This window comes from Onychostoma macrolepis, chromosome 01, assembly GCF_012432095.1.
Source record: "Onychostoma macrolepis isolate SWU-2019 chromosome 01, ASM1243209v1, whole genome shotgun sequence".
In the NCBI taxonomy this organism is placed as follows: domain Eukaryota; kingdom Metazoa; phylum Chordata; class Actinopteri; order Cypriniformes; family Cyprinidae; genus Onychostoma; species Onychostoma macrolepis.
In genome coordinates this window covers 38778169-38804152 of record NC_081155.1, presented here as the reverse complement: position 1 = coordinate 38804152, position 25984 = coordinate 38778169, and the positions used below count along the sequence as shown (strand labels likewise).

Genomic DNA, 25984 nt, shown 5'->3' with positions numbered 1-25984 from the left:
AACATCTGTTTTCAGAGTTTAGACGTGACAGACGAGGAACAGAGCCATCACGTCTGCAGTATATTTAAAAGAACAGCTCACTCAAATGAAAAATTAATGGGTAGGACACCAAGACGAATCAATGTATGACTAACTTACAGTTGTCCTAGCATATTAAGCTGAGATAGAAAGAAATGTTTAAAATAAATAAATCACCTAAATACACAGCTTCAACTATTATATTTACACTATATTTATTATAACCATATTTACACTACTGTTCAAAAGTCTAGGGTTGGTAAGATTTTAAAGAAAATGTTTTTGCAATGATCAAAATGATCACCAAGGCTGTATTAAAAATACAGTATAAAAAAAAAATTACAAAAACTGTAATATTGTGAAATATTACCAATTAACAAACATTTTCTCTTTTAATATATTTAAAAAAGTCATTTATTCCTGTGATGAAAAGCTGAATTTTCAGCAGCCATTTTTCCAGTCTTCCAGTTTTCTCAGTGTCACGTGATCCTTCAGAAATCATTCTAATATGCTGATTTGGTCCTCAAGAAACATTTCTTATAATTATCATGAATAATATGCTAAGAGTCTAAATGTATTCTTAATTTAGTCTAAATTCCAAATTTATTGCATCTCCTGCAACTATTCACGGTGTATCTCACAAGTGCGCATAATAGAAGTGTCTGCAACAATCTATGCCTTCACCAACTAGTCAGACTTAAAACATGAAAGAACGACAAGCTTCAGTGCAGTAGAGTGCGCCTAGCTTAAGATTTCATACTGTGAACGTCCTAGTATGTCAGGTTGTCATTCAATGTCTTTATTCAGTAACCTACATTGAGAGAGTTTCCATTCCTCTATAAATAAAACATTGATGTGAATTAACATGGTTGATGTGAAAATGCACATCAACACCAAAACATGCTGTTCACCATTTTTTTTTTTTTTTTTTACAACTTTGTATTAATATTCTGTACTTTTGTTGTGGTAAAGTCTAGACCTATCAATAAATCTGCATTTTATATAGCAAAAAAAAAAAAAAGAACCAGTCTGAGTTTAGCCAAATGATATATACATATTAGTAACATCGTTTGCAGAGTTTAAGAATTACTTTTATTATTTATAATAGAGAGCCAGCCCTCAGTTTAATGATTTAGTCTTACATGACCATTTCCCACCCTCTCTTTGACCCTAGTTCACCAAAAATGACAGTTCTGTAACTGTTATCATTTATTAAACCTGTATGCTTTTTTCCTTCAATGGAAAACAAATGTAGAAATTTTAATAATTTACTAATCACTGTATTCACATCAAAACCTTTATGTCAGGTCTTCGGGAGTCATACAATAGCTTTACGTGAAAATTTAGATTGTTATTCTTCTCCTCTTTAAATCAGATGAACACAAGAATGAAAATTATCAATAATTTGTCAGATTAGATTAACTGACTCATTGCAAAGTCACTCAAACGAACGATTTGTTTTTGAACCGGTTAACATCAAGATTCTAAAGAAATGACTTAATTCATTCTGTTCCTCTCACAAAGCTATCATATGATTTTGCTACTTTTTGAAGCTCTGGTCCCTTCATTATGACTGCAGAAAAAAGTGAGTATACTTCTCTGGAACTATTATTGTCAGTTTTCTATCAGCAGATGTTTAGATACTCATAATATCATTAAATATTGGTAAGGGATATTAAACAGATAAGATCTGTCACCCGCTCTGGTGTCTGACGTTTCAGGACAGTGATTGACTAATAAGAGACTCAATGTTTGCCATTTTGAGGGGTACTTCAAGAGCACTGTGTGTGTGTTCCACCAAATCCACATAAGCCATTAAACAGACAATGTTTATATCTTTCCACATGACTGACAAAGCACATTTACACCTCACACGATCAATAGAACACATGCATATGCAAACACAATGAAAATGCTCCACATCAGCCACTGTTTCAGCATCTATAACAAGCTAACCTTGAAAACACTGCAGAAGCAGAGAGCATGTAGAATTTACAAGCAATAAAACTGACTGACCTAACACAAGTTAACAGACCCACACAGGTACAAATGCAGAGGAGAGAAACAACATGTTTCTTGAGATCAGAGCGCCCTCTGGTGGCATTGTAATCCACCCTATGAGCTTCTTCGAGATTTTATATATATATATATATATATATATATACGCATATACACACACACATATACACACAATACCCTCAAATTTGGCTTCATATATTGATTGCCAGTTATCAGTCAGGCTTTTAAGCCAATATTTCCAGCCAAATAATTACTTTAGCAATGAATTTACTAAATAATAATAATAATAATACCTACGAAAGTACCCACCTAATATTAAGTCCTGTAGACTGGCCAATGTTTTCCCAAGCCTGCAGCTCATGCTCCAGTTTCTAGAAGATCCACAATGTTGGATTAAAACCGTACAATATGTGCAAAATACAAAACACTACCATTACACCCCTTTTGGGGGTAAAATATCAAGCACAATATAATTTATAATCAGTGCCAATTTTGCATAGCAAGACCAGACATATTTTGCAAATACTGCACATTAAAAACGCACCATATAAAAGCACAAATTCTTGTTCATTCAAGAATTCGCAGTATTTTCAGGAGAATTATACTAAACATTCAATCTCAAACTGGTCTCTCCATATGTGTAACCGTTTACCTCTTTCTGCAACTCTACTTTCAGTTTCTCCTCCATTACTCTCTCCATTCTCTCCAACTTCCTCCTCAACCCCTCAGTCTCTTCTCTCAGCAGACTGTTGTTCTCTTTTGTCTCTCTGAGAAGGAAATTGAGAGATAATTGACAGTAGCTATAGTTATAAATAATGATTTACGTATGCATCCATCACACAAAATGTTTGTTGATGACACTGTTGATACCTTAAGAAAGAATTTTCCTCCCGCAGACGTTTAATTTCCCGCTCCATTTCAGGCAGTCTGGCCACTTCAGACTTCATGTTTTTCACAATCACAGAGTCTTGCTCCTGAAGAGCCAAACGCCTCTCCAACTCCTGCAGACGGACAGCAAACATAAGAGGGAGCAAGGCACAAATAAGACAATTTCTTGATGTAAAATACAAGTTGAGCATTCTTTTTTTTTCTCTTTTTTCCCCCACTGACTTGGTACTTAATAGCAGTATTTATGACATCCCTCAGTGCTCCACACATCATAGAAATTGAAGAATAATGAAAAAGTTAATTTTTGGAATGAGGTCTGTATTATCTTATTAAAAATGATTGATTATCCTATGAACCCCTCTATATTATTACTGAGTGACGATTCTCTGTTGAATTTCTCTAAGCTACAAAAAACTGTTTGGCTGGCCGGCTCAACATCTGCAAAAAAAAAAAAACTGTTAGCGCAACACTGGCATCCACCACATAGCCTGGATATGTACAAGTGGTTGATACAACTTTGGGACATTATAATGCTTGAATTATCTACAGCTCGGGTGAACTTGGCACAAATGTCTACATTAAAGATCTGGACTATAGCTGCTGAGAAGATCTCCAAGTATATTGCACAAAACAACGATCAGGACTCAGAATGAATGCCTTAACTCTGTATTTTTATTTAATTTCTTGATTGCTGGAATTTATGTTTTATGATTCCTGTGGCTTTGGTTTTATGTTAACTTTTCTATCCATTACGTACCCCATTTTAAAGAGACCGCAGACCGAAGTTGAATTGATATGTTGTTATTCGGGTTTGTAAATTGTTGTTAATAATAATAATGGGGGATTGAAGAATAAGACTGAAACACAAATACCTTCATCTTGAGTTCACTCTCTGTGCCGGTGGAATGAGATGACTGCAGATTTTGGTACCTCTGGCTGACATCCTGGAACTTCCTATTAGCATCAGATGAAAAACAACACAGTGCATATGTATTAAGTAGAGGATATGAGGAAAACAGTGTACATTTGTGTATATGTGGATTCATACTTGCGCTGCACATCCAGTTGTTCCTGCAGGGCCTGGATCTCCAGGTTCTGGGTGGAGAATTTGGACTCCTGAATCTGGATCTGTTGACTGAGCCTTCGTGTCTCATCTTTCAACTCACTGATCATCTGCAACATGAAAATAATTTACTTTAATTAAACAATTGCAATCCTAACGGTATTAACAGAAAAATAATTGTTAAAAAAAGAATTTAAACTAAATCATATTTGCAAACACTGATTGCTGTAGTTGTTTTATTTTTTGTGAATGTACAACACTCTTTAAAAGTGTGATTTGTTTTTAAAAACATTTAATTTAGCAAGGACGTATTAGTTTAACCATAAGTGACAGTAAAAACACTTATGTTACTTTTTTCAAATAAATGCTGTACTTTTTATTCAAAGAATCCCCCAAACAAATTCCACAAAAAAAATCTTAAGTATGATGTGTTTCTTGAGCAACAAATAAGCATTTGCATATCATGTGACTCTGGAGACTAGAGTAACGGCTGCTGAAAATTCAATATTTAAAAATTAGTAGTCATTTTAAATTTAATATTATTTTACCATCCTGCCCCCCCCCCCAGTTTTTCTGTATTGTTTTTTAAAAATAAATGCAAACTCGACCCAAAGCTTTTGAGATTTGATGTATATACATGAGTATTAAGTTATCTGTCACATAGCTAGAAGTGTCCGTGCAGAGCGTCTGCTGCATGAAACTGTCACAATTATGCCATTCCACATTGTCCCTATAAAATACAATTAAATATGATTGCTTGTTTTATTGCCAGTTTTGTTGTCCAATAAAATGCTCACAAGGATTGCACTTGTAAGTAGCAAACCATGGCTTTGAGGAAACCTAGCAGCTCCTGGCTATTAAAAACAATTACAACCATACATATTTTACTCTAATCCTATGTTTCAATGAAAATAATTTTTTTTTTTAAAAATCACATTTTAATAGTTCATCAAACCATTTCACAGGAGCATTTCCTCATCTTTCTACAAACACTAATACAAAAGATACATAAACACACCTGGTCTGCCTCAGCAAGTTTGCTGTCTTTTTCATTTGCTTTCTTGTGGAGTTCCTCAAAGTTACGCTTTAAAGCCTTGTTGTTTTCCATTTGTTCATTTAGAGCTTGATTTGCTTTCTCCTCTCTTTCTTCCAGACGTTTGATCTTCAACAGTAACTCCCTGTTACGGTCAATTTCCCTCTGCAAATGTAATCAGAAAGACACATACACACAAACACAGGTCAAATTAGGTTTTTCACAGCAAAGACTGGACAATCTTGCCTTGAATGCACCAAATCACATCCTAATGGATTTTGTCTACAGTGTTTCTCACACCATGTTTTAGGCTGCAATTTGTTTTATATTGAGGAATAGGTTTAGAAAATGGGAGTAAGGGGACAGTAAAAGAAAATCCAACAGAACCCATGATTTACAGCACTATGCCACCTATCACTCACCTGTAAGTCTCTGGAGCTGCTGTTCGCCTCTTTCTCCAGCTCTATACGGGCCCGTTTGTGACTGACCTCCATCTGTTGTTTCTCTTGAGTGAGCTGCAGCAGGCTAGTGTGAGAACGGACGCGCTCTGCAGCCTCCTCCAACTACACACACACACAACAACAAAATTCAGTCATTTACTCTACACATACTATATTAAAGGAATAGTTCACACAAAAAATGAAAATTCTCTCATCCTCAGGACATTCAAGATGTATATGAGTTTGTTTCTTTATTAGAACAGATTTAGAGAAATTTAGCATTACATCACTTGCTCACCAATGGATCCTCTGCAGTGAATGGGTGCCGTCAGAACGAGAGCCCAAACAGCTGATAAAAACATCACAATAATCCACAAGTAATCCACGCGACTCCAGTCTATCAATTAATGTCTTGGGAAGCGAAAAAAGCATGTTTGTAAGAAACAAATCCATCATTAAAAGTATTTTAACTTTAAACCATCGCTTCTGGCCAAAATATGACTCTACAATCCATAATAAAGCTTAAAGGGATACTCCACCCCAAAATGAAAATTTTGTCATTAATCACTTACCCCCATGTCGTTCCAAACCCGTAAAAGCGTCAGTCTTCTTCGGAACACAATTTAAGATATTTTAGATGAAAACCGGGAGGCTTGTGACTGTCCCATTGACTGCCAAGTAAACTACACTATCAAGGTCCAGAAAAGTATGAAAAACGTAGTCAAAACAGTCCATCTGCCATCAGACGTGCAATCTGAATTTTATGATGCAACGAGAATACTTTTTGTGCGCAAAAAAAAAAATCGACTTTATTCAACTCCTCCGTGACACTTCCTGCAAGCGTGTTCATGACTTCACTAGCAGAGCACAACGCAAGCACGCCTCAGATGACGCAGCACGTAAACGCCGTGACCTACTCACGTTGAGGCCAGCGAACACCGTAAACGACATTTACGTGCTGCGTCATAAGGCGTGCTTGCGTTGTGCTCTGTTAGTGAACTCATGAATGCACTTGTAGGAAGTGTCACGGAGGAGCAGAAATTTAGCAGATATATATATTTTTTTTTTTTGCGCACAAAGAGTGTTCTCGTTGCAATTTACTATGCAGTCAATGGGACAGTCACAAGCCTCCCAGTTTTCATCTAAAATATCTTAAATTGTGTTCCGAAGACGAACAAAGCTTTTACGTGTTTGGAACGACATGGGGGTAAGTGATTAATGACAAAATTTTCATTTTGGGGTGGAGAATTCCTTTAATCTAGTTATCCTCTTAGATCAAAATCCACAAACATTTGTTTAGAACCGTTTTGGACATTTGCTTGCAAACCATGCTTGATCTGTGCATATTTCTCTCCTGATTCAGACAAGATGACTTTTGCACTGGAGAAAGCAATATTATAGACAGCACATATAATAGATAGAAGACTAGTATTTTAGTCAGAAGCGATGGTTTAAAGTTTTAAAATTTTAATGACTTAATTTTTGACTTCACAAAATGTTAATTGACGGACTGGAGTTGTGAGGATTGCTTGTGGATAACTGTGATGTTTTCATTAGCTGTTGGGACTGCACTGGAGAGCAAGTGTTGAAAATGCTAAATTTCTCCAAATCTGTTCCGAACTCATCTACATCTTGGATGGCCTGAGAGTGAGTAAATGTTTAATTTTCATTTTTGGGTGAACTATTCCTATAAGAGACATACTGCATATTTATGAGATCATGGAATTGAAATTTAGATACTTCCGTAAAAATGAGGTCTAAAATATGAAAGAGTCTGTGACTTGCCTCCACTCTTTTAGTATAGAGATTCTGAAGGCCACTTCTTCCAAAGGCTGGCTCAGTCTCCAGTAAAGAGCGCTCTGGACATGATATCAAACTCTTGAAAGATTTCAGCGTTGAGAAGATTGTGGTGTCATCCTCCATATCATCCATATTGACAATGTCTTGACAGCCTCCTATGCCGAGTAAGGTAATTATATAAAAGTGTAAAAAGCCATTAATAAACCTCCTCAGTTCCCTCAAGAAACCTACTGTTCAAACAATACATGTAAAATATGCTCAGTTCAGTTTAAAGTAGTGAGCATGTATCTGTACCCCATTTGGATGCTATTAACATTTAAGCAGTTTATTATTGAAATACTGAAAAATATAGTACATCTGACATCATATGATGAATAATAAGATGTGTTTCAATAATTCTCAAATAATATGTCTCCTTATTTTAGAAATACACCAAAATATAGCCTTCTCTAGTATGTTCCCCACTGTTGAACAGTTAACAACAATTTTAATATTTTGTTAGAAGTTAAATAAGGGGTCTGATGTAGTAAAAAAAAAAAAAAAAGACACTTGACACACACACTTACAAGTGTGAATATATTTTCCCTGATGGTATTAGATGACAATACCATGGTAATTTGCTACATACCATGGTACTAAACGTCTGCCCCATTCATATATCATGACATTTAAACAGTATACAACACAGAACTTCAAAGAGTACTACGCTATTATCATAGCTCATGGTCCAAAGCATAGCATTTCCTTTTACAGGCACAAGATCTCATTAAAACAGATTAAATAACGAATTAAATGATCTATTGTACAATTCTTATTAATGAGGTAAACACTAAGAGACGATATATGAAGTTAAATCACACACGCTAACAATTCAGTGTGTTTAGTTAGCAAGCGTTCAGCTAACTTTACTTCACCAAAATTCGTCAAAAAACAAAACAAAAAACGATTTTGCTAAAACGCAGACCGAATAAAAATACACTAACATACGTGTCTTTCCATCGAATTAATATTTATGAGAAATCCGAAACTCACTCTTGACAGCACTCTCTCTTTGCGCTCGTGTCTCTAAGTTTGAACTTGCAGCAGTTTTGTTGTCGTTGGTTGAGATGCTGCTACTTCGTTTATGTGAGGAAATGAGCGCTGGTTCGCTCAACAATACAACAGCGCCACCTGTGTGGATGGGCGGAACAGATTCTCTCATTCTTTATTCCGCTTTACACTAACTAAAAATACTATGTAAATCCATGCTGGAAAATCCAATTTATTCTTCTTGTTTATTGAACTGGTGCGTAAAATTAATAACACACAAGCAGGCACTAGTGTTATTGAGCACGTGGAGGTCGTTCACTCTGACGCGTAACTCACGCGCTCCAATACACTTCCGACAACACGGAAGACGATGTGACGTTGCACTGCTGAATGGATGAAGCAAAACTCTTCCTGCAGGATTGACACAAACTTCACACGGATCGTACAGTGATTTACTAAGTTTGCAAATTTTACAATGGCCAGTTCTAGCGCGGACCCGACAACACTGTGCCTGTTTGATGTGGATGGGACTTTAACAGCAGCTCGCCAGGTGAGAGAATTAAAGCGGAAGGCGTTAGCTAGTCTTGTTATAATGTAATATACAGTAGGAGATATGAATCAGGGCTGTAATGACTATTGATACATAATAATTAATTGTGAGTTCACAACTGCCTTTAAAAACAAAACTGAGGCGTAAATGTATGAAACTGAATGATGATCTAGCAGCATCTTTTGATCTGACTGTTTTTTATAAAGTCAAATATGTGTTTTTAAAAATGTGTTTTAATAAAGTCAAATATGTATTGTAAATACAGTTTTGGGGTGATAATACAAAATAATCTAATCTTATTTCTTAGCACATCCTAAATGACAGTCATGTTTTTTACTTTCATACTACTTTAGACTGCTTGTGAGGTGAGATTGATTTTATGTATAAACACTGTAAGTCAGATATAGTTATGGACTGACCTTAAATGAAACACATCCTGGTGAATAACACATTTTACAGTGCAAGAAAATTTAAATCAGTAGTTTTCTACCTTTTTGACTCCAGGGCCATATTCGTTGTCCACGACAATATTCAAAGGTCCAGTGACTTTTCTGGTTTTTCTTGATTTACTGGAATTATATATTTTAAAAATATTTTGTCAGATGATTTCTGCCTGATATTGTTAGTATAACTAAAACATGTATATTCATTATACAATGCACTAAGATTTGTGACATTTCTAGAAATGAAAAAAAACAAAAAAAAAACAGACACACACTTTAAAAATTGGACTACATCATATGTGCAGTTTTTCCAAGATGGTGAAAATATATTAAAATGAGAAATTAGTGGCTTATTTTACTGCTTGTTGAAGTCATTTTGATGCCCCCTTGGAAGTGCTGAGACCCCCTGATTTAAATGACATATGAAATAAAAGTTTCAAATGTTGATGTATGGAAGATTGTGATTAGTTGTGACACTTTTCACTTCCAGTGAATATTTTCTCAGGGGTACATTTACTTTTTGAAAGTCAGTTTCTCTATAGACAAACTTTAAATCATTGCTACAGAACAGCTTTTTAATGTTTCAATAGATAAGGGGAAAAAAAACTAACACAGCGTGGGATGTTGTTACACAAAATGTAACGTAAAATAATTATGAAGAACATAGCAATTCATGAAACCTCACATAATGGAAAAGGTTAAAAAAAAGAAGATCAATATTACATTACACATATTACGTATGTGACCCTGGACCACAAAACCAGTTATAAGGGTCAATTTTTTGAAATTGAGATTTATACATCATCTGAATAAATAAGCTTTCCATTGATGTATGGTTTGTTAGGATCGCAAAATATAATTTTTATGTAATCCTGAAGACTTTTGCAAGATTTTTCAGATGTGTTTGATCAGGGTTGAAGCTAAACGCTGTATTATGGTGGCCCTCTAGGAGCAGGGTTGGACACCCCTGTTCTACCATAAAATTAGCTGTGTGAAACCCTGCAAGAGAAAAATCTTGTTAAAAATGCAAAGATGTAGTCAACTAAATGTAATATTATCAGTTTTACATGCAAATATTAACATTTGCACAATTTTTAAACTCAAAATAAATAGAAAGGAGACTGTGTACAGGGGGCCAAGAGGCCAGAAAGGCCTATAAGGCTCTTCCCTAAGGGCCCCTGGCCCTGGAATGCGATTTCTACTGAGGGGGATCTGCTCTCCTTGATGCGATTTATAACCCCCATCCTCTCCCCACCCCAGTTCTCAGGGATATTTTTTCCTCCCCCTTGTTTTTTATGTGACTTCTGTGACTTCTGTGTATTTTAAGAGTAATATATGCCTACTTTCTACATTTTCTGAATGTAGTCAAGAGACTAAAGAGTATGTATCTCGTGGTACACGTTGCCTGTTTCAGGGTTAATGTTCTAATGATTTTTGCCATAAAATAAATAAATCATTTTGACCCATACAATGTATTTTTGGCTATTGCTACAAATATACCCCAGCGACTTAAGACTGGTTTTGTGGTCCAGGGTCACATATGTAAAGAAGTACTGGCATTTTATTATTTTGTGTTTGGACTAAAGTAGTTACCCCTGTTTTTTTTTTTTTGTCTTTAGAAAGCAACTCCTGACATGCATCAGTTCTTGAATGAACTCAGACAGCGAGTGAAAGTCGGAGTGGTCGGAGGATCAGACCTGGACAAAATTAAAGAACAGTTGGGTGATGATGGTGTGTATAACAATTGAAAAACTCTGTTTAAATACGTGCTCAAAATGTATGCACAAAACATTCAGTGTATTTATAGTGTTCATGAGTACTTAAAATGTTGCATATCCTTTACAGTTATTAATAGAGTGGATTATGTGTTTGCTGAGAATGGTTTGGTAGCATACAGGTTTGGGCAGCTGCATTCTGTGCAGGTAATTTTAATTCTCAGTTTACTATTAAATCTCAAACTTGTTTAGCAAATTATATTTGTTGCCTTTTTATTTATTTATTTATTTATTTTATCAGAATATTCAGGCATACTTGGGAGAGGAAGTTTTACAGGATTTTATCAATTTCAGCCTCAATTACCTTTCAAAGATAAAACTGCCCAAGAAAAGGTGAGGATATCACAACGTGACGTCTGTTGCTTGTGGAAAACATATTTTTATTGCTTTACTTTAAAGTTGGTCAGTATTGATTGTGAATATTATAGTTTATTTAAAATTTCATTTAGAAAATATTTTAATGTGTTGGTTATTGATAATAATAATAAGAAATGTTTCTTGAGCAGCAAATCAGCATATTGGAATGATTTCTGGAGGATTATGCGACACTGAAAACTGAAGTAATGATGCTGAAAATTCAGCTTCAACATCACCGGAATAAATTACATTTTAAAGTATATTAATATAGAAAAAAAAATTAATAGATTTAAATAAATTTACAGTAGTTCCCTTTTTGCTATATTATTGATCAACTAAAATCTTACTGACCCCATATATAAACACCATCTTTTGTCTTGCAACCATAATACTTATGGTATTTTTATGGTACTCAGGGGCACATTTATTGAATTCCGTAACGGAATGCTGAATGTCTCTCCAATTGGTCGAAGCTGCAGCCAAGAAGAAAGAATTGAATTCTTTGAACTTGATAAGGTAAAAAAACATTTTGTATTCATCAATACTAACACACGCTAAAAATACTATGTACATCCATGCTGGAAAATCCATGCAGTTATTTATATACAGTATTATATATGTATAGTTTTTTCTACATATAAAAAAATCTCATTGTCTTTTGAAAGGATGTCATTAAAGGTTGAGTGACTTTTTTTAATATTCTTATTATGCAGAAGGAGAAAATAAGAGACAAGTTTGTCTCTGTTTTAAAGGAAGAATTTGCTGGGAAAGGACTAGCTTTCTCCATTGGTTTGTAACATTTTGAGTACAGTAGATATGGTTGTATAGCCAATAATATGTGTGTGTAGTGTATATATAAATTATATACATAATATGTATGTTTTTTGTTTTTTTTTCTGCAGGTGGGCAGATCAGCTTTGATGTGTTTCCGGAGGGTTGGGATAAACGATACTGTCTGGGAATTGTAGAGAAAGACTCATATCAGCGCATCCATTTCTTTGGAGACAAAACTATGCCTGTGAGCCCAAAAATTGACTACTAGGATCTTGTACAATCTTGACTAGTAGTACATTTGTGTATTCATGCATACATGTGCTGCTGCATAAATGTCTCAGACTTGCTTGGATTAAGCACTTTTGTGATTTTTTTTTATTTTTGTTTTTTTTTCAAACAGGGAGGAAACGATTATGAAATCTTTGTAGACCCTAGAACAATCGGTCATGAGGTCAAGTCTCCTGAAGACACACAAAAGATCTGCAAGGAGCTCTTCTTCAGCTCTTCCATCAAGAATTAAGTACAGTAGAATGTCCATGAACTGAGAAATTATGAATAGAAATCTCACTTGACATGTCCAAGCCATTATTGTCTTTGTGTACTTCAATGATTGCTCCTCATGACAGGTACTAGATGAACCTGTACATAGTGTTCATTTTATATGTAATCTGACATTATTTACAGGTTTAAGGAACTGACTGGTGCTAGCGTCACTATATCTGAACGTCTGTGCCTTTAATCATGTCAATACTGGAGATATACACTATAAACTCTTATTTTGTTATGAAACACTTTGGTCCAAATGTAAAGACAGATATCATTCGGTTATGACAGGATGGGTTTCATCAAATGTTACTGTACATGTGTTATGGGGTTGTTTTTTTTAAAAATCAGGAGCAAAAGTGATTAATAAGAACAGGTGTAGGCTGGACTTAACTAAAATTAATGGTGAAGGTACTACAATTTAGGTCTAATTTTCATAAGTAGGATTTAAAAAGACATCAAGACAAAGGGCTTTATTAACTTCGAATTGATCTATTTTTGTTCAAATTAAACTGTCTTAATAGTTCATGTCCTTACAACAACCAATAGTTTTTGCTTGGCAGAGTTAATCTACACGCTGAAGTCAAATAAGTGAATGCAAACACTGTATAAAAAACAGGAAATATATTCTGATTGGATATGATATTGCTGCACTGTGCCAGTTTATGTATATTTAACACATATGAGTTCAAACCTGTACTGAAAGAGTACTGTATATATTCTGAGCTAAACACAAAAAAGGTGTAAAAACATAGAGGTTCTTATTTTTATTAACAACACATTTGAAAAAAATAAAATTGCAATTCTCAATGTTCGTAATAACCTACTCACATGCACATTTTAGATTGATGAATAAAAGTATTTATTAAATTGCTACTTTCTGTTGTTTTTTGTTACTAATTGCTTTTTGAAACCAAAAATGAACATTTTCACTTGGAAAATATTACATATTTTAAGAATTTTAAGTATAAAACATGTTTGATTTGCTACTTCAACGATCCATTAAATAACCACAAATGTCGCTTTTCCAAAAATATATTTTATGGTTTGTACAATATTATTTTTTTAAAAGGTATGACTGCATTTTTTTTTTTTTTTTACCTGAAACAACACTTAATCTGTACAAGCGCTTTTTATATCCATATCAAACCTAAAATGATACAATGCATATCCCAATTTATGATACACATGACCATATAACCTGACCAAGCCAAATATGTGACTACAAGTTCAAACCAAATGTTTTGAAGATCATCTAATATAAAACATAACAAAAACAGTTTGTTCTCATCCCAAGAGGAAGCAGAGTAGTCCAAATGTCCTGTATTGCTGGTTAACGAATGGGCCGATATGGAAAGGCCATGGCAGCAGGATGGAAGGCGTGTGGAGAGAGAGAAGGGTGTGCGGCATGGGCCGTTAGCGGGCGATGTGGGGACAGCGCTGGATGTGTGGGGTGAGGTGACAGCACGGGGTGCGGGCTGTGTGGGGAGGGGATGGCAGACTGGTGTGGGCTGTGGGGAGAAAGAGCGGAGGGCCGACCCGGATGGATGTGTGGGTACATGTTGGGCTGGAAGGGTCCGCTGTGAGGTGGAGGCTGCACTACTGGACCGGACATCACAAGCTGTAACAGACTGCAACAGAAAACAGACTGTTGCTACACAATGCTCACAAATTACCAAAAACTGTAGATAGTGATTGACTGATCTACATAATCATACATCATAAATTCTCTCTCTCTCTCTCTCTAATTATATAATAAATAAAAAGAAAACGGATAGAAAAGAAAAAGAATAGAGCAGGCTAGTGTTAGAGGACTTTTTTGCTTTTGTTAATTGTATAATAAATAAAAAGAAAACAAATAAATATAATACAAAAAGATCAGAAAAGCTAGTGTTGGTATTTTTTTTTTTTTAAGAACAGAATTAGAATAGAGAGTGCTAGAGTTAGAGGGTCAAATAAAGATGGAAGAGATGCGTTTTTAGCCGATTCTTGAACATTTAGGACTGCTCGGATTGAGTTAGGCAGGTCATTCCACCAGCAGGGAACATTTCATTTAAAAGTCCATGAAAGTGATTTTGTGCCTCTTTGAGATGGCACAATAAAGCAACGTTCACTTGCAGAATGTAAGCTTCTAGAGGGTACATAAGTCTAATAAATATTAGGGATGGTAAGCTATATCGGTGCATCAGTAGGCATAAGATGGTATAAAATCGACATGTTGCAATTAATTACTAATGCTTTTATCACAGTATACAGTATTATCATAATATTGGAATTTAGTTGCAAAAAAAGTTGTCATAATACAGTATAACAGGTTTAATAACTTTTTTCTTATAACAAAAAAAAAATGAATGAGTGAAAAATGAAATACAATAAAGCAATTCACAAAAAATGTATAAAGTAAAAAAAAAAAAAAAAAAAATCACACAGATTAAAGTGCAAAAGAATTATAAAAGGCCAATAGGTAACACTTTACAATGAGATCTCATTAGTTAACCTTAATGCACTAACGACGTATGCTGTTCTGTGTCAGCAGCACCGTACGCGGACACGTCGTTTACGTTCAGATCAAAGCGTAAACAGCGTATCCGCGTACGGTGCTGCTGACACAACAGCATACATTGTTTACGTATTTGATACTCTCCAAAATGGCACCAGGGTGACGCGGAGGAAATAAATTGTTGAATAAAGTCATTATTTTTGTTTTCTTTGCGCACAAAGTATTCTTGTAGCTTTATGGTTGAACCACTGTCAATGTCACATGGACCATTTTAACAATGTCCTTACTAAGTTTCTGTGCCTTGATTGTGTAAGGATCCTTGCTGTCTATGGGAGGGTCATAGAGCTCTCAGAATTCATCAAAAATATCTTAATTTGTGTTCAGAAGATGAACGAAGGTCTTACGGGTTTGGAACGACATGAGGGTGAGTAATTAGTGACAATTTTCATTTTTGGGTGAACTATCCCTTTAAAATGGTCACAAATCATTCAATATTATTTTAATATTAAGATCTGCATGATCAGGTTTCACGTTTCATGTGATCATTGACTTACTTGTTGTGGGGAAGTCTGGAGCACAAAGACCGTAGGTCCTCTGAGGGATAAAAGACATGACAGGAAATGACATCACTGAAATGCTGCTCTTTTCAGTTCAAAACCCAAACAGGCTAGAAGGGATACAGCAAAAACTACTGGGCATACGCACATCAATATAGAGTAATTTTTCTCACACTGTAGAACAATACGAAATGAAATCGCGATTAGACAGACGCTGCGAATGTCATGCGCATCTTTCAGTGAAGCACGGTTCTGTGATCTCCATCCAAAGGCCAGAGGGCGCTCTCGCGCAGAAACTCCAAATACGCCCCGCAGAAGAAACCCAGAAAATGCCTATAGCAGTTGCTGAATAAACAGAAGATTTAACTGTTTTCATTGATTCAACGTGACTAATAAACACACCACTACGACAATATATGGTTTATCTGAGTTCTTATTATTATAATTTTCATTATAATAAAGTATATTTTTAATACAATGCCTTTATCACTGCTTAGAATACTATGAAATATGTTTCATACACTTTTCATACACTATTTCAAACACTTGACTAACGTTATGAAGTGAGTTTGGAGTAAAAACGTTATTAAATGTGGTATTTTCACATGCTTTCAGATAGAGCAGCATTTACTACACAGAGCCATAGTTCACTGAGAAGCTACGCAAACAGCTGTCATTATCGCGAACAATTTCATAATCGCGCAATAATATCGTCAGATTTTTTGCGTAACCTGTCAGTGAACAACGGCTCTGTGTAGTAAATACTGCTCCATCTGAAAGCAGGTGATGGAGATTTACTGCTGATTACAGAACCGCCTTTACTGAGAAAATGCACATGGAAATCGCATTCGATTTAATCGTGCAGCCCTAGTAAGGGGTAGGTGTAGATATTAATAAAACACAATCGAATAGGTAGAAAATGTAATTTATTGTTAGCTTCTGGTTTTTGCTGTATCCCTTCTAGCAACAACCCCCAGATAGGCCATCATGAAGTAAGCATCACTTACCTCTGGCACACAGAAGAGCTCCTGTTGCCATGGCGACCTGAAGAGCTTGTGCCAGCCTATCCAGTGCCAGCTGGATATGATTGGCAGCAGGGAGGGGCGTGAGCTTCTCACACAGACGGCTGACTTCCTCTACCAGCGTGGCAACAGACTCCACAGGAAGCACAGCTAGTCGACCAATCAAATTCTGTTCTGTCAGGTGGACCTGCAGGAGATAAAATAAAAACCCATTATAAATTCTAATACTGAATGGAATCCTTAAAGCCTCACAAAGTTGCAAGAAATACAACACCTGTAGCATGAGAAAGACTTGAAGAACACTCAGGTGCAGTTTAGAGTACAGCTCTTCATATGCTGTCCCTTTTTCACTTTCTCCATGGCCATTGGTCAAAGCTGACTTGCGGCCTCTCTGATAGGCTAACGGTGCTTTCACACACCACCGGAGCAGACCCAAAAGAGGCGTGATCTCAAGGCAGCCTAATGGCAGGCTGGAATTGAGGGGTGTGTTGATGAAGGTGAGGAGCAGCAATCTGGGATCTTCTGTGATCCAACCAACCAGCATCTCCAAGAGTGCAGGGGGTGGAGTCAACTCGTCTACAAGCAACAATATCAAATATATTATGTATAACTTTCATTTTAATTACATTTTTTTTATTGTAATATTTTATATTTTTATGGTATTTCTATTCAAACAATTTAATATCATAATAATATTGTATACATTCAATATTTTATACAGTCATGGCCAAATATATCGGCACCCTTGGTAAATATGATCAAAGGCGGCTGTGAAAATTAATCTGCATTGTTAATTCTTTTGATCTTTTATTTAAAAAAAATTCACAAAATTTCATTGGATAATAAGAATTTAAAATGGGGGAAATATCATTATGAAATAAATGTTTTTCTCAAATACACGTTGGACACAATTATTGGCACCCCTAGAAATTCTTATGAGTAAAATATCTCTGAAGTATATTCCCATTCATATTCACAATCTTGAGCACTCCAGGGTGATTATGAACATGAAATTATCCAGCCATGGCTTCCTGTTTCACAGAAATATAAATAGGAGGAAAACAAAGCCCAAATTCCCTTAATCATCCAACACAATGAGAAAAACCAAAGAATATATTTCTGATGTGCAGCAAAAGATAATTGAGCTTCACAAATTAGTGAAGTGGCTTTAAGATAAGAGCTAGAGCAGTGAAAATTCCCATTTCCACCATCAGGGCAATAATTAAGAATTTCTAATCAACATAAAATGTTACGAAACTGCCTGGAAGAGGATGCGTGTCTATATCGTCCTAATGCACGGTGAGGAGGAGAGTTTGAGTGGCTAAAGACTCTCCAAGGACCATAGCTGGAGAATTGCAGAAAATAGTTGAGTCTCGGGGGCAGAAAACCTTAAAAGAAAATTGTCAAACAGCACCTACATCACCACATGTTGTTTGGGAGGGTTTCAAGAAAGATTCTCCTTGCTCATCCAAAAACAAACCCCAGCATATTCAGTTATCAGACACGACTGGAACTTCAAATGGGACTGGCCTCTATGGTCAGATGAAACTAAAAAATTTGCTTTTTAGCAGCAAACACTCAAGATGGGTTTGGTGAACACAGGGATAAAAAATACCCCATGTGTACAATGAAATATACTGCTGTATTTTTGATGTTGTGGGCCTATATTTCTGATGGAGGTCCTGGAAATCTTGTTTAGACACACGACATCACTGATTCTATCAAATACCAACAGTTAAAAAAATCAATAAGTGACTGACTCTGTTAGAAATCTTATAATGGGCCATGTTCAAAGTCACAACTTCTTGCTACTGGGGTTCCTCAAGGCTCAGTGCTTGGACAACTTCTCTTCTCCATCTACATGTCGTCATTAGGATCGGTCATTCAGAAGCATGGCTTTTCTTATCACTGCTATGCTGATGACACTCAACTCTACTTCTCATTCCAACCAGATGATCCGACGGTTGCTACTCGCATTGCAGCCTGTTTGAGTTACATTTCTAACTGGATGAAAGACCATCACCTTCAGCTCAACCTTGCCAAGACAGAACTACTCGTGGTCTCAGCCAATCCATCACTTCACCACAACTTCTCTATACAGCTGGGTTCGTCAACCATAACTCCTTCCAGGACAGCCAGGAACCTTGGAGTTGTGATCGATGATCAGTTAAGCTTCACAGACCATATTGCTACAACGGCCCGGTCCTGCAGATTCTCCTTATACAACATTAGGAAGATTAGACCCTTCCTGTCGGAGCATGCCGCACAACTCCTTGTCCAAGCTCTTGTTCTCTCCAGACTGGACTATTGTAATGCTCTCTCGGCGGGCCTTCCCGCATGCACTATCAAGCCCCTGCAACTGATCCAGAATGCAGCAGCCAGAGTACGGTGGCCGGGAAGTGCAAAACAACATTGAAAAGTGTGAAACACTTTTACGAAGCTCAAGACAAATTTACATTTTGGAAAACATTTTTACCTATCATAAAACACAATTACATGGGAAAAACACTTTTACCAAGGACAAGACAAATTTACAATGACAGATTCTTCACGGAAAGGGAATGTACCACACACCGGAAGTGACGCGGTGAAAGGTGGTGTTGTTGGTGAGCGCGGTAAATTTGTGTTGTGGTTGTGGAGTAAATGGCGTAAATAAAGTTTATGGTAACTGAACATGGACTGCGGATGAGGGATGTTTTGCCCGTTTTGTAGTGATGTAAAAATGAAGCTTTGCGAAGCACCAAGGCTTCCCCTCAACTGTATCGTAAAAAGGTTCATTACTCTAAGCTTTTCAAAACGATGCACACTAACGACATCTTGTGGTCAAAAGGTGGAAATAGCTGCCTTTGCGTCCCAGACGACCCAGCCATTTTTGGATTGTTTCAGATAATAAATCAGTTTGTGCTATGAAAATAAAACAAAGAAAGTATTAACGCTATATAAATTAATCTTTTACATGTCAGTAATTGTTTTACACAATATATGAATAAATGAGTGAATAAATTTGTGGAAAAAATAGGCAAGAATATATGATATGCATAAATGATCAAAATAAAAGAAGATAGCAGTCACGTGGTTGTGTGCGAAACGAAGCTCGGACGTCACAGATCACGTGGTTTTGGCAAATGAATCAAGCTCCGGTACAGTGCTTCACTGCCAGATGCTTCGTTTTTTTGATACAGGCTTCGAAGCCTCGGTGTCGAACGTCACATCACTACCGTTTTGTGGCAAACACATGAGCAGCTTAACACTGTCCGGCTGTCGAGACGTCCCCTGTGTTTCCGTCTGGTTCGCGTCCTTTAGAAACTCCAAACACTGACCACACGTACAGCAAAACCGCCTTAAGCTGCTCATGTGTTTGCCACAAAACGGGCAAAACATCCCTCAGCCGCAGTCCATGTTCGGTCACCATAAACTTTATTTACGGCATTTACTCCACAACCACAACACAAATTTACCGCGCTCACCAACAACACCACCTTTCACCGCGTCACTTCCGGTGTGTGGTACATTCCCTTTCCGTGAAGAATCTGTCATTGTAAATTTGTTTCGGGACTGGTAAAAGTGTTTTTCCTATGTAATTGTGTTTTATGATATGTAAAAATGTTTTCCAAAATGTAAATGTGTCTCGAACTTCGTAAAAGTGTTTCACACTTTGTAATGTTGTTTTGCACTTCCCGGCCACCGTAGTGGTCTTTAATGAACCTAAGAAAGCTCACGTTACCCCTCTCTTCATCAGGTTACACTGGCTACCAATAGCCGCTCGCATCAAATTCAAGGTACTGATGTTTGCCTACAAGACGACAACTAGCACTGCACCAATATATCTAAACTCACTAGTTCAAACTTATGCACCCCCCAGAAGCTTGCAAGTGAACGACGCCTTGTGGTGCCATCACAAAGAGGTACCAAATCTCTCTCACAGACCTTTTCCTGGACTGTCCCAGCTGGTGGAATGACCTCCTGATCTCAATTCGGAGTCTTTAGCCATTTTCAAAAATCATCTAAAGACGCATCTTTTTCACCAGCACCTGACCAACTAATACTAACACTTACCTATTCTATCTATTTATAAAAAAAAAAAAAAACCTAGCTACGTGTACTGTGCCGGGCTAACTGAGACTTGTCATGGCACTTATATACTGCTGCACTCTCGATGGTCTGACTGCTTCTATTGTTCTCATATTGTACGTCGCTTTGGATAAAAGCGTCTGCTAAATGATTAAATGTAAATGTAAATGTTTGGATCTTCCAACTCTACAATAATACAAACAAAAATCTCAAAAACAATACAAAACTGGGTCACTGGGCACAAAACCAAGCTTCTGCTATGGCCATTCCAGTCCTCTGACCTGAACCCTATAGAAAATGAGTGGAGTGAACTGAAGAGAAGAAGCACCAACATGGAGCTGGGAATCTAAAGGGTCTGGAGTGATTCTGGATGAAGAAGAAAATTTAGAGCTGTTAAACTGGCAAATGGAGGTTTCAGAAAGTATTGAATAAAAGGGTGCCGTTAATTGTAGCCAATGTGTATTAGAGAAAAACATTTATTTCATAATGATATTTCCCCCCCATTTTAAATTCTTATTATCCAATAAAAGGTTGGATTTTTGTAAAAAAAAATTTAATAAAAGATCAAAAGGATTAAGAATACAGATTATTTGATCATATTTACCAAGGGTGCCGATATTTTTGGCCATGACTGTAATATGCACTATATAATTAAAGTAGACAGATATATGTATGTATATATATATATACATATACACACACACACACACACACACACACACACACACACACACACACACACACACACACACACACACACACACACACACACACAGGGTACGGAAAGTATTCAGACCCCCTTAAATTTTTCACTCTTTGTTATGTTGCAGCCATTTTCTTTTCCTCATTAATGTACACACAGCACTCCATATTGACAGAAAAACACAGAATTGTTGACATTTTTGCAGATTTATTAAAAAAGAAAAACTGAAATATCACATGGTCCTAAGTATTCAGACCCTTTGCTCAGTATTTAGTAGAAGCACCCTTTTGATCTAATACAGCCATGAGTCTTTTTGGGAAAGATGCAACAGGTTTTTCACACCTGGATTTGGGGATCCTCTGCCATTCCTCCTTGCAGATCCTCTCCAGTTCTGTCATGTTGGACGGTAAACGTTGGTGGACAGCCATTTTTAGGTCTCTCCAGAGATGCTCAGTTGGGTTTAAGTCAGGGCTCTGGCTGGGCCATTCAAGAACAGTCACGGAGTTGTTGTGAAGCCACTCCTTCGTTATTTTAGCTGTGTGCTTAGGGTCATTGTCTTGTTGGAAGGTAAACCTTCGCCCAGTCTGAGGTCCTGAGCACTCTGGAGAAGGTTTTCGTCCAGGATATCCCTGTACTTGGCCGCATTCATCTTTCCCTCGATTGCAACCAGTCGTCCTGTCCCTGCAGCTGAAAAACACCCCCACAGCATGATGCTGCCACCACCATGCTTCACTGTTGGGACTGTATTGGACAGGTGATGAGCAGTGCCTGGTTTTCTCCACACATACTGCTTAGAATTAAGGCCAAAAATTTCTATCTTGGTCTCATCAGACCAGAGAATCTTATTCATGTGTTTTTTAGCGAACTCCATGCGGGCTTTCATGTTTCTTGCACTGAGGAGAGGCTTCCGTCGGGCCACTCTGCCATAAAGCCCCGACTGGTGGAGGGCTGCAGTGATGGTTGACTTTCTACAACTTTTTCCCATCTCCCGACTGCATCTCTGGAGCTCAGCCACAGTGATCTTTGGGTTCTTCTTTACCTCTCTCACCAAGGCTCTTCTCCCCCGATAGCTCAGTTTGGCCGGACGGCCAGCTCTAGGAAGGGTTCTGGTCGTCCCAAACGTCTTCCATTTAAGGATTATGAAGGCCACTGTGCTCTTAGGAACCTTAAGTGCAGCAGAAATGTTTTTGTAACCTTGGCCAGATCTGTGCCTTGCCACAGTTCTGTCTCTGAGCTCTTCAGGCAGTTCCTTTGACCTCATGATTCTCATTTGCTCTGACATGCACTGTGAGCTGTAAGGTCAGGTGTGTGGCTTTCCTATTCAAGTCCAGTCAGTATAATCAAACACAGCTGGACTCAAATGAAGGTGTAGAACCATCTCAAGGATGATCAGAAGAAATGGACAGCACCTGAGTTAAATATATGAGTGTCACAGCAAAGGGTCTGAATACTTAGGACCATGTGATATTTCAGTTTTTCTTTTTTAATAAATCTGCAAAAATGTCAACAATTCTGTGTTTTTCTGTCAATATGGGGTGCTGTGTGTACATGAGGGAAAAAAAATGAACTTAAATGATTTTAGCAAATGGCTACAATTTAACAAAGAGTGAAAAATTTAAGGGGGTCTGAATACTTTCCGTACTCCACTGTATGTATATATATATATATATATATATATATATATATATATATATATATATATTTTTTTTTTTTTTTTTTAATTTTTTTTTTTTTTAAGTTGTTGTGACAAAAAGAAATCTGGTACCTGAGGAGAAGTCATAGAGAGCCGTTACCGCAGTGATGAGCTGACAGCAAAAGCGAGGACTGGCTGAACAGATGTTTTGTAGGGTAGAGATGGCACATGGCACCAGTGTGCAGTAATCATCCATCAGCACCTGAGCCAAACGCACACACCACGCAGAGTGGGTGCGCTACACAAAAACACATCAGAAACATTTCAAAAGCTGTCAGGTCACATTTCGTCCATTTTAGCTAAATTAAAGCAAATTTTTTGCATAAAAAAAGCATACATTAATGACAGTATAACAAATACTACCTTGATGTAAAAATACAATATACAATTTAAATAATATTTTAAATTATTGAGAAATGTTTGCATTAGTGTAATGAAACTTTACGGGATTAACATGTTTTTGAACAGTGTTGTTATTGTTAATTAAAACTACTGCTATTAAAAACTATTAACTGAAATAAAGCTGAAAAAATATTAGTTGAAAACTTAAATTAAAAATTCAAATGTTGCCTTTAAGTACTAAAACTGAAACCAAAAAGGAAAAAAAAAAAAAAAAACTAAGCAGAAACATTTTAAAAAGCACAACACTACTAAAACTAAACTGAAAAAGAAAACTGAAAATAAAAAAAACAAAAGCTATTAAAATGATTAATAAATACTATAATAGTACTAAATAATACTAACACTGTTCTTGATCGTTTTTTGTGAAATTCACATTAAGCATTCTGATCCAGTAGTCTATTAAATTCAGTTAACATGCTCTAGAGAAACCATAAATTAAACCTGCAGTCCGTAACTTATGGCACTCTAGCGGTTAATAAACATCTTGTGGAAGAACATTTTAGCCGGAGCTACCTCTCTGTTTATTTCTATGACAGTCCAAATATAAAAACATATTATAGGTGTACCGTAATGATTCAGGATAAACCAAAAAAACACGGTTTGATAAATGGATTCATGATATACTCGCCTATTATATACATTTTGAAAATTTTGAACACAAAAACAGTTTACGGACTGCAGCTTTAACATTAAAACAGGCAATTATGACATAAAATGAAAGTAAACGCTCTAATATCACACACCTGTAGCCAGGTGGCTGCACACTCTAGTATTGGCACCCGACACACAGCTATCGCCATTGAAACTAGCTTCCCAAGCATGGCCATGCGGCTCTCATCAGCCTTGTTGCCTTGAAGACTGAAGAGTGCGGAGAAAATGATCTGTCGGATTGCATCTTTGCTCTGTTCCTGGAAGTAACTGCACATGATCTCCAGCAGCTGCAATTCTTGAACGCAGCTCATCCTCTGAATCAAATACATCACATAGGTCAAATCAGCATCATGAAGCATCATGTGACACTGAAGACTGGAGTGGATTGGATGCTGCAAATTCAGCTTTGCAGGAATAAATTACATTTGAAAATATATTACAGTAGAAAACAACTTCAAACAATGGAATGGTATTTATCACCACACAGGTTTTTCTTTTAATCAAACCAGACTTGATACTCCAGTTCCTCACCTTAGGCTGGGTGTTCCTGTCTTTAGGGACATGAAAGATGAACTCCTCCACCAGCTCCACCGTGCTCTTCTCTAGTCCAGGCGTGGGGCCGGTGGAGCTCTGCAGAGCGCTGCCCAGCGAGATGTCCAGATGATACAGAACCTCTTTAGCCGCGCTCAGCGGATCACGCCGCAGCAATGCATGCCGGAAATCACTCATCTCTGCTCTGGAGGAGAAACTACAACATCAAATACAAGCAAATGAGAAATATGAAAGACATTAATCAGTCATTAACATAAACAGAACCAAAACATATCATTACATGTATTATTTCTGGACATGCATTATGGTAATACCTTGTTATTTTGGACATGCATCACGACAATACTAGGTTTTTTGGACATGCATTACAGATTCTGGACATCTGCCCTTTTTTTTTTTTTTGTTAGATAATACTACAGTAAACCATGGTATATTTTCTTTTCTTTCCTAGCGTGTATCCCGTGGTTTCACAGTATCATCTTGTACTATCACTGTACTGATACCGTACTATTTTGTTGTAAGGCGTGTCATTTCCAAAACAGTGAAAAAAGAGAAGCTCTGAATATAATGTTTCGGTAGAAAAACTAACTCATTGGATTGGATTTTAATACCCCTTATTGAATTATGAGTGTGTTAATCGAAAACTGTCAACCAGTACACACAAATAAGCAACGAAAAGCGATTATTCTCTATGGTGACACACATTGTCTGAAGCGATGCAGTAACGTTATACACAGCGCGATTGCATCACCTGTTTCTTTAAATGTTAAATGTTTCCACGGTTCACGCTACATACATATTCATACTTACAACACCCTTACCTGGTTAAATAATTAGACTCGTTACATTAGCTTCTCTCAATCTGCAAACGTATATCGCCCATAACTGACAATGTGAAAGTTGTTCATCACAAAATAATTACGGAACCCCATAAAGGACACTGTAGACTCGCTTGTGTGAGGACAAGCGCGGCTGATTAGCGCCTCCTGCGTACTGGAGGTACTGTACTGTGCATTCAAACTGTATCTGGACTAAAAAACATTTTCAGAGCAAATTATTCTTGCTTGGATATATATATATATATATATATATATATATATA

At 36.8% G+C, this 25984-nt stretch overlaps 3 protein-coding genes across 4 annotated transcripts in view; 1 reads left to right on the top strand and 2 right to left on the bottom strand.

Moving 5' to 3' along the window:
• mad1l1 (mitotic arrest deficient 1 like 1) overlaps nucleotides 1-8485 on the bottom strand; it is a 68037-nt gene extending 59552 nt beyond the window's left edge. The window contains exons 1-9 of the mRNA XM_058769841.1: nucleotides 8294-8485; nucleotides 7247-7416; nucleotides 5444-5584; nucleotides 5007-5186; nucleotides 3974-4098; nucleotides 3798-3879; nucleotides 2908-3038; nucleotides 2690-2804; nucleotides 2347-2408 (exon numbers count right to left, since the gene is read on the bottom strand). Coding sequence (XP_058625824.1) covers nucleotides 2347-2408; nucleotides 2690-2804; nucleotides 2908-3038; nucleotides 3798-3879; nucleotides 3974-4098; nucleotides 5007-5186; nucleotides 5444-5584; nucleotides 7247-7416; nucleotides 8294-8462 — 1175 coding nt within the window. The 5' untranslated portion in view covers nucleotides 8463-8485. The remainder of the gene's footprint in view (nucleotides 1-2346; nucleotides 2409-2689; nucleotides 2805-2907; nucleotides 3039-3797; nucleotides 3880-3973; nucleotides 4099-5006; nucleotides 5187-5443; nucleotides 5585-7246; nucleotides 7417-8293) is intronic.
• Nucleotides 8486-8701: 216 nt separating this feature from the next.
• On the top strand, nucleotides 8702-13925 carry pmm2 (phosphomannomutase 2). Its single transcript, XM_058769876.1, has 8 exons — nucleotides 8702-8840; nucleotides 10903-11014; nucleotides 11129-11205; nucleotides 11300-11391; nucleotides 11832-11931; nucleotides 12129-12204; nucleotides 12318-12433; nucleotides 12590-13925. Exons 1-8 carry the CDS (start codon nucleotides 8766-8768, stop codon nucleotides 12707-12709), a joined length of 768 nt encoding a protein of 255 aa, XP_058625859.1. The 5' UTR covers nucleotides 8702-8765; the 3' UTR covers nucleotides 12710-13925.
• On the bottom strand, nucleotides 13485-25860 carry ints15 (integrator complex subunit 15). Of its 2 annotated transcripts, none has more exons than XM_058769856.1 (8): nucleotides 25705-25860; nucleotides 24863-25079; nucleotides 24424-24645; nucleotides 23351-23516; nucleotides 17086-17387; nucleotides 16797-16998; nucleotides 15787-15826; nucleotides 13485-14363 (listed from the first exon to the last, which is right to left on the bottom strand). In XM_058769856.1, the coding sequence occupies exons 2-8, from the start codon at nucleotides 25058-25060 to the stop codon at nucleotides 14066-14068; spliced, it is 1428 nt and encodes a 475-aa protein (XP_058625839.1). In that variant the 5' UTR covers nucleotides 25061-25079; nucleotides 25705-25860; the 3' UTR covers nucleotides 13485-14065. The 2 variants fall into 2 exon arrangements, with proteins under 2 accessions (XP_058625839.1, XP_058625847.1); XM_058769864.1 differs by having other exon boundaries at nucleotides 24863-25067; nucleotides 25705-25859.
• Between the last annotated feature and the right edge of the window lie 124 nt (nucleotides 25861-25984).

Bases quoted from the DNA above. Each gene is read 5' to 3' on its own strand.
- pmm2 (XM_058769876.1), top strand. From the start codon at position 8,766: ATGGCCAGTTCTAGCGCGGACCCGACAACACTGTGCCTGTTTGATGTG. The intron at 11,015-11,128 runs GTGTGTATAACA...TATCCTTTACAG, and splicing joins AGAACAGTTGGGTGATGATG to TTATTAATAGAGTGGATTAT. The intron at 11,206-11,299 runs GTAATTTTAATT...TTATTTTATCAG, and splicing joins GGCAGCTGCATTCTGTGCAG to AATATTCAGGCATACTTGGG.
- ints15 (XM_058769856.1), bottom strand. From the start codon at position 25,060: ATGAGTGATTTCCGGCATGCATTGCTGCGGCGTGATCCGCTGAGCGCG. The intron at 17,388-23,350 runs GTACCAGATTTC...TGTTGCTTGTAG, and splicing joins TCTCTATGACTTCTCCTCAG to ACGAGTTGACTCCACCCCCT. The intron at 14,364-15,786 runs GTAAGTCAATGA...TTTCTGTTGCAG, and splicing joins TCCAGACTTCCCCACAACAA to TCTGTTACAGCTTGTGATGT.